The 12,271-nt window shown below is 37.4% G+C and overlaps 1 protein-coding gene and 1 long non-coding RNA gene across 5 annotated transcripts in view; one reads left to right on the forward strand and one right to left on the reverse strand.

Annotated features, from left to right (window-relative positions):
• The window catches only part of BABAM2 (BRISC and BRCA1 A complex member 2), a 626,549-nt gene that overhangs the window by 381,438 nt on the left and 232,840 nt on the right, over window positions 1-12,271 (forward strand). For all 4 annotated transcript variants that reach the window (XM_077152478.1, XM_077152476.1, XM_077152480.1 and 1 more), the window contains one exon: window positions 483-592. In XM_077152478.1, coding sequence (XP_077008593.1) covers window positions 483-592 — 110 coding nt within the window. The remainder of the gene's footprint in view (window positions 1-482; window positions 593-12,271) is intronic.
• The window catches only part of LOC143677024 (uncharacterized), a 156,949-nt gene that overhangs the window by 12,607 nt on the left and 132,071 nt on the right, over window positions 1-12,271 (reverse strand). The window lies entirely within an intron of this gene.

A 12,271-nucleotide genomic window follows, 5' to 3' on the forward strand; every position in this document is an offset into this window, starting at 1 on the left:
CAAAGTAGAGCTAATGAAACTACAGGGTATTTTAATGTTTTGTTGGTGTTTTACAAGTATAAATCGTGTCTGTGACTCATTCTTATAAAAAAGTAAATCATAAGCCATTTACATATTGCTAGCAACATATTTGCTGCAATTGTTAACTCTGTTTTTGCCTAATTCTTGGTTATCACCAACTTCCTTCCATGCCTCACAGGACCTGAAGGGCCTTCTTTGTTTTTCCCTAGAATATGGGAAAAAGTGAGATAGGTGGGCCATAGGGTCTTTTGCTATACCCTAGTGAGCTTTGGTTGGAAAATTTGAAAGCCATAACTTGAGGTGAATGACTAGGTGTGTGGCAAAGCATGTGCTGAGGTGCTAAGGTGAAATACAGGTATCTCATACCCAGTGGCCTCAATGCCAGGGGACTGTGAGCTCATCACAATAAGATGTTATGAGAGAAGTGCTGATGACATTGTGTTTTTCACTTCCTGCTTAAGGATGTAAATGAAGACCCTGGAGAAGATGTGGCCCTCCTTTCTGTCAGTTTTGAGGACACTGAAGCCACTCAGGTGTACCCCAAGCTTTACTTGTCACCCCGAATTGAACAGTAAGTGCCAAGTGTCAGGAATTTCTTGAAGCCTGCCACTTATACTTGTTAACCAAACATACCTTGCTATTTCTTTTGCCACTCTTGAACTCTTAGAATTGTCTCTCTTTATTGACTTGTCTTCTTAAAAATGAATTGTATTAGGCGTTTAGATTGCCGAGTAAATTAAGTTAGTATTTGTCATTGCAATCTTTTGGTGAATCATCGAATTGTGCAGTTGTGGTATGAATACTGAACCTTTATTGAGTGAGAATAGTCAAACTACATCTGAAATTGTGAGTCCCTCCAAATGCTTCCTGGGTTACTAAGGTTATGGTTAAAGAGGGCTGCTGAACAAACACCATCTGACTCAATTTCTTATGTATTTGTAAATATTATTGTTATTTGTAAAAATATTACTAGTCTCAAAATATTAAGCAAAAACTTACTTAGAAGTTAGTAAAGGCAGTATTAAAAGGAAATAGCTTAGAAAGATGACATGTTTGGATTTTGTCTGTCTAAATAGTTCTATATAGCTTTACACAAAATTCAGGTTACATGGTAAAAGTAGTTTGATATCACACTTTTGTTTTAACGGGTAACTTTATTCATCAGTAATGAATTTTACAAGTCTCAGAGTGTGTGTATTGTTGGCTAAAATATTTTAGTAGCTTATTCTACTTCAGAGGAAGCTGAGATTCATTGAAAATGAACCATAAGTAGATTTGTTTGGGAATTTCTGATGGGACAGATCTTTGATTGGCAGAGAGAGTTTTTACAGACTCTGAAATGTGTTATTAAAGTTCTCTGCAAGTCATTTAGTCAGGATTGATTGATTTCTGTCTGCAAGTAGATGTGGTCACCATCCAACATTCATATACAAAGCTGTTTGTACCCCTTCTGACCTTAGTGGCTCTAATTCATGAATCATGGACACATCATTTCACAAACTGATAAAAGAAATAGATTGTTCATACTCCAATATAGGAGAATATGAGCCTCTATAGAACAGGCATTCTCTCATTTATTTATGTAGCTCTGGCAGCACCCAGCACAGGATTTTATAGTAGCAGGCACTCAACAAGTGCTTTATTTTTTAATTGAAAATACCGATCCATATCAGTAAGAGGTCAAAGGGTGCCAGAGGCAGTATAGCAATGTAAAAGGCAAGGACTCTTGAGTCAAGCAAATCTGATTTAAAGCTGGGTTCTGCCTTTTAGCAGCTGGCACAGAATTTAATATCTCTAAGCTTGTTTCCTCATCTGTAAAGTAGGGATAATAATACCTATTTCATAGTGTTGTTTTGAGGACTATATTAAATCTGTTCATAAAGTGTTAATCGCAACACCTGCCACTATGGCAAATGCTCAGCAAGCAGCAGCTATTAGTGTTGTTATTGTGGATGTGGTTCATAGGAGAAGAGTGAGTGGTGAGCAGGACAAATGGAGCGGGGAAGGAGAGAATAGGTAAATAAGTGGGTAAATACTAGTTCATCTAGAGTAGCCGCTCAGGAAGAACTTGAGTTAACTTAGACGGTGTTAAGAGAAAAGAGAGTTAATGAAAAAATCACAGAATGTAGGTAATGAGAATATATTAATTAAGCTGCAGCCAAGAAGTTCCCAGCTTAGGAATATAGCTTTTCTAGCAGCCAGGCTTTAATCCTTGGAAGTTACTATACCTAGTTTTCAAATAAACTTGCTAATAAAATATTTCTCATTGTAAAAATGGAATATATGGTATGAAAAATCATTAGTGAAAAGCATATATTTAAAGTTATTTTCTATTTCTTAAATCTAGCTTTCTATAATTTTCTCCCCTTCTTTTATGTTAAGAACCAGCCATAGCTTACTTTTCCAGATCAGCTTCCTGTTACTTCCCCTCATGTAGCCTGTCCTTCAGCCAGACCTGATTTCTGAAGTCCTTGAATTTCACCTATATTCTTTTGCCTCTGTGCCTTTGCTAAAGCTGTTCCTTCAATGTAAAGTGTCTTTCTCTAACCCTCTCTTCCTCTTGAAATAGTCTATATTTTCTCAGGTCTTATTCAAATGCCATCTCACCAACCGTTTTCCCAGAACACTCTAGATCCTGTTCTCTGAGCTGTTATAACATTGAATTTATATGACTATTATAATCTGCCCACCATAGCTGTAGCTAGTGATGTGCATTTTTTTTTTTTATCTTTTACTAAACTGCAAGCTGCTCAAGGGCAAGGAGCAAATCTTTTTGTGCCTTTAATGTCTTGCACAAATGTAATACAGAGTAAACAGTTGCCTAATTGGCAATATTCTAGGTTACTAATTCTTATAAGGAAACTTGAAAATGGTGCCTTGAGAAATTTTTCCTGGTTCGTGCAAGTTTGCTTTTGAAAAGCCATCTTCGTAATACCAAAGAAAACTACCAAAAGTTGTTATAGCCTTAAGTAAGAGATTTTCAAAATGAGGTTTTAGAGAAAGGTTAAAATAGAAAGTGATAAAATTGGAGCATGAGGTTTAATGGCTTACATATTTGCTAAAATTATCAATTCCTTTGGTTAATTGATAAAGAGTTTGTAGCATCAAATAGAAGTCATGTCATTTAAGCCAGGTCAAGACCATTAGATAGATTTTGAGAACCGAATGAAGAGGGGTTGGTACTATCTTTGATATTGGTTTAGGCTCTCATTTGTTTTCTGTGTTTTTACACCATCCTCAACTCTGAGTTATTCAAGGATTGATTATAGACTCAGACTTGGAGAGTTCTTTCAGCACTCATGGGAAAAGCATCCCATTAGACCTGCCCAAAGAGTTCAGTGCCAGACTCTTGCCCTAGCATAGGCTTGTATTCCTTTTCTTTTATTTTTTTTGTAAATTTAGATATATTATATATTCATATACCATATTATCATCCAAAGGGTGACAATCAGTGGTTCACAGTATCATCATATAGCTGTGTATTCATCATCGTGATTCATTTTTGAACATTTTCATTACTCCAAAAAAAATAAAAATAAAAAATAAAAGTTAAAAAGAACACATAAAACATCCCATCCGCTTCATCTCCCCTAATTTTTTTTTTTATTTTTTGTCTTTTTTTTTTACTCCTTTGGTAAAGGGAGTATCAGTCACAGAATTTTCACAATCACACGGACACACGTTAAAAGCTCTATTGTTTTTCTGTCATCTTCAAGAATCAAGGCTATGGGATTACAGTTCAACAGCATTTTCCTCTCTCTATTCCAATACACCAAAAACAGAAAAGGGCTATCAATAAATATACTGCATAAGAATATTTACCTCCAGAATAACTTCTTAATTCTACTTGAACTGTCTCAGCCACTAAAACTTTACTTTGTTTCCTTTCTCTCCCCCGTTTTGGTCAATAAGGCTTTCTCATTCCCACATTGCCAGGGCCATGCTCATTCCTGGGAGTTATGGCTGTACATTGCCAGGGAGATTTATACCCCTGGGAGTCAGGTCTTCTGTTGGGGGGAGGGCAATGAATTCACATGTGGAGTTGGCTTAGAGAGAGACCACATCTGAGCAAACAAAGAGGTTCTCTGGGGGTGATTCTTAGGCAAATCATAAGTAGGCTTAGCTTCTCCTCTGCAAGAATAAGTTTCATAAAGCCAAGCCCCAAGATAAATTGGCAGTCAAATTTGGCCCGTCAAATTGGCGGTCCCCAATACTTGTGAGAATATCAGAAATTCCCCAGGTAGTGGAGTATAATATTCCCAGTTTTCCCCCCAGTCCCTCAAGGGAACTTTAAGTTGCAAGTACTTTTTAATCTTCTGCCCTGATTGCTCTGGGATGTATCGGGGTATCATACCAACTTGTACAAACCAAAAGATCTCACTCCCTATACAAGGTTCTGTGTAATTATCTTGTTTGAATAAGCTGGCCATACAAGTTAAATTAGATAGTGTGCTACCAAAAATATAAATTTTATACCAAATAAATATCTCTTCCTTTGGTCTCACACAGTTGTATTCTTTTTGGCTTCTGCTGTGGCTCTTTGTTTTGTAGGAAGTCCCAAGCCCTTGAGTGCATTTGACACTCAAGGCTCAGAGATGACCAGTAGCCTTATCCATATTGGGTAAAAATTGGCAAGAAACACTTGCATTCCTGCCATCTGCTCTTTATGGTCATGGAGAAATATCTTGGGCCTGGGAAAAAACCCATTGCAATCTGGCTGTTATCTCTCTGTCCTAGCTTGTCTGTGTCATGAGTAAGGATATTATGCTCGTATTAACTAGTCTTGCAAATAGATAAAGAAAAGGGCTACTTCTGGGTCTTACCATCACACATAGGAAAATAGAACAATTTGTTGTACCCTAAAGATTTCTAGGGCCTTGGATACCAAAGGTCCCCAAATTAGACAGTGTCTACAAAAGGGTGCATCTGGCAATTACACTGGTTAGAAAACTCCCAAACATATTATAATTTGATGAAGCTCTGAAAAGCAGTCCCACTTCTGAAATTTGTCTATTTATCCAGGACCCTGGAATAGTTCCTTTGGTATCTCTGGCAGCCCTATCACACATGACTGCACATCGTTTTGATATTTAGATGCATGTTGTTTCCTGGTCTCCCACTGCATATGTGTATGACTTGCAAAGTAAATGCGTTTTGAGAAGAACTTTGTGTTCTTGCACAAGAGAATTTTATGAAATACACATATTTCAAGCCCTATACATTTGTTTTCCAAGGAACCAAAGCCAATCGGTTGAATTAAAAGGAAAAAAGTTATGCAAAAGAGATTTGGATTGAGTATTAGGAGAGGGGAAATATTTTGTTTCTAAGCCAGTTGCCTTTTTAAAAATTTTCCTGGAAGAAAAGCTGTGAATTTTCAGGTTTCATCATCAGAACCTGGCATTAAACATGATCTACCTTTCTCTCCTTCCTAGACTGTTGGCAGTCAGAACAATGAAACCAAAGGTTAAATGGCAATGAGAGGCTTCATGGTCCTTTTCCCTGAAAGGTGTGGCTCTTTCTTTAGCTTGAGCCAGTTCTGGGAGTGGTTTGGAGAAAACCAGTTTTATCACTCCCTATGGATTAAAAGAGGACTTCAGCCCCTGAGGCAGGCCAGGTGGCATCTTTCACAAGTACATAATTTGTTTTTAGAACTTTTTGTTGTTAAGATGCAGTGCCCCCTGGAAATAAGGACTCAAAGCTTTGAATTGCACAAAAGTTTTCCATCAGTGAGGCCTATGTGCCTAAAAATGTATACACATTTATTCTTCCAGGCAACAAGAAGGCAAAGGAAATTGACCAAGTGTGAGGGCCTTTGCTAGGTGCTTTAGAAGGTATGAAATAAACGACATGTGTGATCCATGCCCTTCAGTTACTTATAGTAAAGGAGATAAGAACAAATATGGTGAGTTGTAACTTGGGGGTTAGTAGAAAAGGCACAATAAAACTTGGCATCAGAAGCCTCTGTTCTTCCACTTATTTGGCTGGTATTCTTGGTTCAAGTTACTTAACCTCTGGCTTTATTTCAACTTCTGTGAAGGGGGTTAAATCTGAGTTTCTGTTTTATCTTCTCTAAGTGGGGATATATATGAAAGTGCCTGCTGTAGTGTTTGGCACATGGCTGCTGCTCAGTTAGTGCTACTGGAGCTGCATAAATACCTAGGAAAATACTAATCAATCACTATAAGAGTTCAAGGGAGGACAGGCTCACATTTGCCTTTTACTGGGTAGAGAGGAGGGCTTTGGGAGAGTTTGGAAAGCCTGGCTCTTTTAAGATAATGTGGCTTTTCTAGAGATTATATATGTAATACTGTAAAAATAGTAAATAGGCATTGGTTTAGTACTCTAAAATGTTCAGACTGCTTTCCATTTTTCCAAGCCATCTGATCCTCATAATAAGTATTCTTAGCATATGTTTTATAGTATATTTCTTTTTCTTTATACCCTGATGTTCTTAGACCCATCCTGGCTCCTTCATCCCCTTGACTTCCTTTTCTACCCATTATGTTAAATTATGTCTCCTGTAATTACATCTCTAGACCTTCTGAGTGGCTTTACCTCTTTGTGGATGATCCCCAAATCCCCATTTCTATCCCAAGTTTTCTCCTTGCTTACAGATCTGTTTTCCTCCCAGTGGGCATATTTGTGTGTTCAGCTGACAGCTCAAATTCGAAGTGTCTTGTGTTTTGGGAATGGATGAGGGTGATGGTAACATAACATTGTGAATATAATTAACACAGCTGAATTATATATCTGTATATAGTTAAAGGGGGACATTTTAGGTTGGTTGCATATATGTTACAAAAATAAAAATTAATAAAATTTAAAGTTTCTGAGAATAGACTCATCATTCCCCCAATAAACTAATTTTTTTGTAATTACTGCCCTATTTCTATTCATGCCACTCTCATTTTCTTAGGTCCCTAGATACAATATCTAAAGGCACCTACTACACTAGAAATCATCTCTTCACAATGTCTCTCATTCTTGTAATTTCTATTGTTGTTACTGAGTCAGTAATAAGTTGCCTTGTGTCCTGATTGGCCTTTTAACTTGCAGTTTCTTCCTGTTTTATCTATCTAGCACAAGACTGTCAGATTAATCTTTCTGAAGTAAGTTCTAGTCATGTCACGTCCTTGCTCAAAACCATTAGTGTCTCCTTATCGCTCACTAAATTAAGTATACATCTCCCTCTGGTATTCCAAGTATTATCTGCTGTGGTCCCAGCTGAACTTCTTAGCCTAGTCTGGACTCTACATATATATCATTGTTCAGCCAAACAATCTTGTGTGTGTGTGTGTGTGTGTGTGTGTGTGTGTGTGTGTGTGTATGTGTATGAAAGAGAGAGATTTCCTAAACATATATTGTATTTTTTCACTTCTGTACCTTTGCTTGGGCTGTTATTTATACCAAGCCTTGAATTTCTTCCCCTTTCTACAGGTTCTGTCAAAGTTCTATCTATCCTCTTAGATCTTTTCAATCACCACTTCCTCCATGGAACTTTTCCTGACCGGAACACCTGCTTCTTGGTCAAGATTGCACTTTTCCCATCCCATGTTTGTGGCTTTGTTGTCAAATTGTCTCCCTGGACTATAAATTCCTTGAAAGGTTGAAACTAAGGCATATTCATCTCTGGATCCATTATAGTCTAGCACGTGAACAGCAATCAAGAAATATTTATCAAATTGGTTTCACGGCCGTGTTTTTCCTCTCAAGTTACTCTCCCAATACTAAGTATGACTTACACTGAACCCATCCAAACTCACTCACCCCAAGTTTTCAGTATGTGAGTATTAGCTTCACTGCTCAGTTTTCAAAGCATCTTGAGTGTTTATTAGGTCTCTTGGTTTAAGCACTATGCTATCAAACTGTATTCCAAAAGCCCTGGACCTCAATTCCATTTCTTTTAGTGTTTGGTGAAAAATCCATGGAAGGAGGATAGCTTCTTTCCTGAATTACTATTAAAGTCCCAGCTGAGAGCTCAGGTGTTCCTCTTTTCCCTTGGCCTCTGTTTCTAGGAGGTGAGGGCTGGTGATCCACAGCCTATATCCTGCCATGCCGGCTCTGCCCTCATCCTTGTCTGAGTCTAACCATCGACCCACTGGTTGGACTCCCTGGAAGGGCAGAAAGCTTGGACACTGTTGGGTCTCTATACCAGCAGAGACATGTGGTCTCCATCATTATTGGTTTTTGCTGTGCCAGGGTATCTGGCTAGCGGATTAGTTTCCCTTATGGTCTTGGGTCATGTTTCTGTGAGGTGGAGCTTTATTTTGTGGGAGTGGTTTATAGGCTGAATCCTAGAGGCGGTAAGTAGGGTTTTGATCTCTAGTAACCTTGCCTCTACTCCTGTTGTGACATCTTCAGCTGCCCTTCCCCTGCTTTACTCAAGTGTCATGTACCTGGTCACAGACCTAGTCACTTGAAACTTTTGGGTACACTGTAATCCACAAAGTTTTGATATAAGCTTAATTTTAACTAAAGGGTTTAGGGAAAGTCAGGGGAAGCTGAAAATTAAAATACTACTACTTAGAATAGTTGCTAAGGATATTAAATTCAGATAAGTCAGAAAAAAATAAGTTTTTTTAAGCAGCAAACAACTGAAATATATTGTGATTTTTATTTATGTTTGATACTGATTCCAACATTTCAACAGGATGGAATACAAAACTTTTTTGTATTAAATACTCAAAATATATTTTTAAATAATTAGAAAAATTTTGTAACTAAACACAGATTTGAAAAGAAAAATCTGTGCCTTTTTAATCCTTTTAATCTTGCCTTTTAAAATCCTACATTAGTTGTCTCTAAAAAGAGACCCCAAATTTTTCTTAGGGTAATCTTGTGTCAGGATTTTAGTAATAGGACGTCATAGTAAACATGGTTTAATTTAGCTTTATTCATGTTTACTTAAGTCACTGAGATAATCCTATGATAAATATTGTGCTTCTGGAGGGTTTTTTCCCTTGATAAATATACTGTCCTGAGTTTGCTAAGACAGCTAGCTGTCAGGAGAAGATGTATATTTGGTTTTAGTGGAGCAAGCTGCTTAGCCTCTAGGGACTTGAGATGCTCATTTTACTAGCCTGGGAGCAGGGCCAAAAGGGTTCTTCGTGACTTAGAATGGAATTCTGAAAACCAAGTTCAGCAAGTTTTCATTAGTGAGCTTGGCCTTTTGTATTGCCTGTGCCTCCCAAAAGATCAAGAGCTCAGCTTCTGCTTTGAAACATTACAAAAACAAAGCAAAACAAAACAACAACAACAACAGCAAAACAGAAGGAAATTTAGTTGAGGGGAGGGAATCATTCAGTCCCCAAGTATCATATTTTTGGAAACATGCTAGAGTAGAACTCCCACCTCTCCAGCTGTCTGGATTAGTGATAGTTCTGCGTTTTTATCTAGCTTCCTTTTTAAGCAGAAAATACACATTTAGAAAGATATGTATAAATCTGGGATAACTCAAATCTCACTAGTATTTGTTTCTCAAACTTGTTTGACCCTTAAGTTCTGTCTTAGATTTATTTTGTGTCTTTGGGCCATTCTGTGCCTTATTATTCTTAAATGTTGTTCCCCTCTCTTACAGCATGATGATTAGCTAAAAAACTAGAAGATATAATATACCTTTATTGTAAAATCAGGCCTATCACCTTTCTACTATATCTCAGGGGTTTGTGAAGGATCTTTTATTTTTTCCTTTTTCAATGTATATGAGAATTTCTTGACTTTCAGGTTAATACTTTATCTCAATAGCAAAGCTCTGGATACTGGTTATTATTTAGTTCTAGTTAACTAAAACATTGGGCTATGTTTTAGGTAGAAGCATAAGAAATTAGAAAATAGAAGAGAAAATGGCTGAGAATGTTCCAGAGCTGATGGAAGACAAGAATTCTCAGATTGAAGAAGTACGGTGATTATCAATAGGCTAAATACAAAGAAATGGACACTTAGACATCATAATGAAACTACAGAACACCAAAGACCAAAAGTCGATTTAAAAAGTATACAAAAGTTTAAAAGATTATTTTTAAAGGAATAGTAGATTGACACAGATCTCTGGAAATTGGATTAGAGCCATGGACTTTTCCCCAGAAAAATGTTCAGACACAAAAGTTTAAATACAGTTTTGAGAATTACATACCCTCTCCTGAAGTCAATTCATAAACCTCATGTACAAGTCCTTGTTTTAAAATTCAGTTCTGCATTTTAAATGACTTCTATATTGTTTCTTCCTGAAGTTTCACTGAACTTTCAAATTTAAAATCTAAAGTATAATTTATCATTTAACACTGCCCATCTCTTACCTCCATAAATCTACTCTTCTATTTTATTTTCATTAATAGCTTTATTATCATTCTAGTGACCCCAGCCTGTTTGACCATTCTCTCTCTATTGTTTCCCACATTTAAACAGTTGTCAGCTGATTTTGCTTCCATGGTATCTCTTACATTTATCTTCTCATCTTTTTCTCTACTCCTATTTCAAGCGTCTATGTCCTTTACTTCTGCCAGATTATTCTTTCTAAAGCAGAGCTTGTTCATGTAACTCTCTTGCTCAAACACTTTCAACACTTCTTTATTGGACAGGCCTTGCAAGAAAACTGCATATTATACTGTCCTGTCTGAGAATGTCATTACCCAGCATACTTACAGCTCTCTTTATTATCCTAGAAACCTGAACTACAGGTGATAGAACCAGGGATAGGTACTCCCGGAAATTGCCCTTAATTTGGGGGGAGTTCAGCTATATTTGTTGTATATACAAATATATACGTATGTATATGTATGTATGAGAAAGAGTCATGTCATGTTTTATCCAGCATTTTTAGATGTTTTTTAAGTAGGTCCCTTTGGTTGGTTGTATTGCTAGGTGTCCTTCTGTACTGTGTCTTGATTATTCCATTTTTCTACAAGGATTGACTATTATTGTGAATGTGCTTTAAATGACATTCCAGTGATATTCTAGCTATGTAACTGTTGAAACTTTCCTATTCTTTTTTACTTCTCCTTGTAGTTTTTTTATTAAACCTCTGTCATTTGAGATAACTTATTTGAGCTATTATCATCTCTCAACTAGAGTACTGAAATAATTTTCAAACTGTTCTCCCTTAATATACTCTTTAATCTGGTTGCCACATTGCAGGAGAGTAGTCTTTAAAAAACACAAATCTAAATCTCATCATTTTCTTGCTTTAAAGCAAAGCTCATTACTTTTTCTCATAAATGATTCTCCATTAACTTTATGCAATTTCATGCTTTTTTCTGTATCTACCAGGCATATTTCTTTCTTTTATTATCTATAACTAGTCTGTCATCAAGTTCCAGCATGTTTTCTTCATAGTGCCTTCAAATCTGAACTCCTCCAAGTCTTTATTTCCTACTCTCTTGTTGTTTCAGTTACCTTCCCTATAATCCTTTCTGTATTTGGACCTCTGTGAAGCTCATCTGGTTCATAGCACTTCTACTTCCATGACTCTTGGCCCTGAGTTCCACTATTTCTCAAAACAGTATGTTTCTATCTAAATGATAATCTGGGAATTCATCTGTTATAGTAATAAGTTATCACATGATTGGCTTTCAGACCATAGTATGGGTGTGGATAGGGGCATTTGGCACTTGGGCTTTAAAAATAAAATATTCAAAAACCTCAGTTCTTCCCAAAAAGCATGTGGTAACTTCTGTGAAGGAAGTGGAACAGGAAGCTCTAGGACTCTTCCTACGAACACACCCAGTTGACAGTTAGGAACTGTCTGAAGCAACTGATCTGGGGCTCCAGAGGCCAGGGGGAGCGCTGAAAGCATACAGGGAAGAGCAGGACAAAGATACTGAGAAACTGCTATAAAGAACTGTGAGTAATTTGTTCCACAGCTGTTGCTGGCACCCATCCTCCTCTCTCAAGATGGAATGCCTTGGGGACAGATCCCTGACTTCTGGGAGGAAGATGGATGTGGAAGCCTTTTTTCCCGAAGAATGGGGGAGGCATGGCCAAGCACTGATCACGGCTTTTGATTAGTGAATTAGGATTGCTGGGTCCCAGCTCTGAGCTGCTAATTTAGCCTGCCCTGGTCAGGGAACTCTGCAGTCATTATTTCAACCCTGTCCCCAACAGGTGCAGAGCTGGTGGAGGTTTAAAGACAAGTGCCTCCTTACACTGCAGAGAACAGTTTTATGAAGAGTGCCATCTACTTGGAAGGCCAGAAAATCACAGCTTTGGGGAGCTATCACAAAAGGCTTTTGGGCATCTTTCCTGACCCTTTCCC

This window comes from Tamandua tetradactyla, chromosome 3 (assembly GCF_023851605.1).
Source record: "Tamandua tetradactyla isolate mTamTet1 chromosome 3, mTamTet1.pri, whole genome shotgun sequence".
Taxonomy (NCBI): Eukaryota; Metazoa; Chordata; class Mammalia; order Pilosa; family Myrmecophagidae; genus Tamandua; species Tamandua tetradactyla.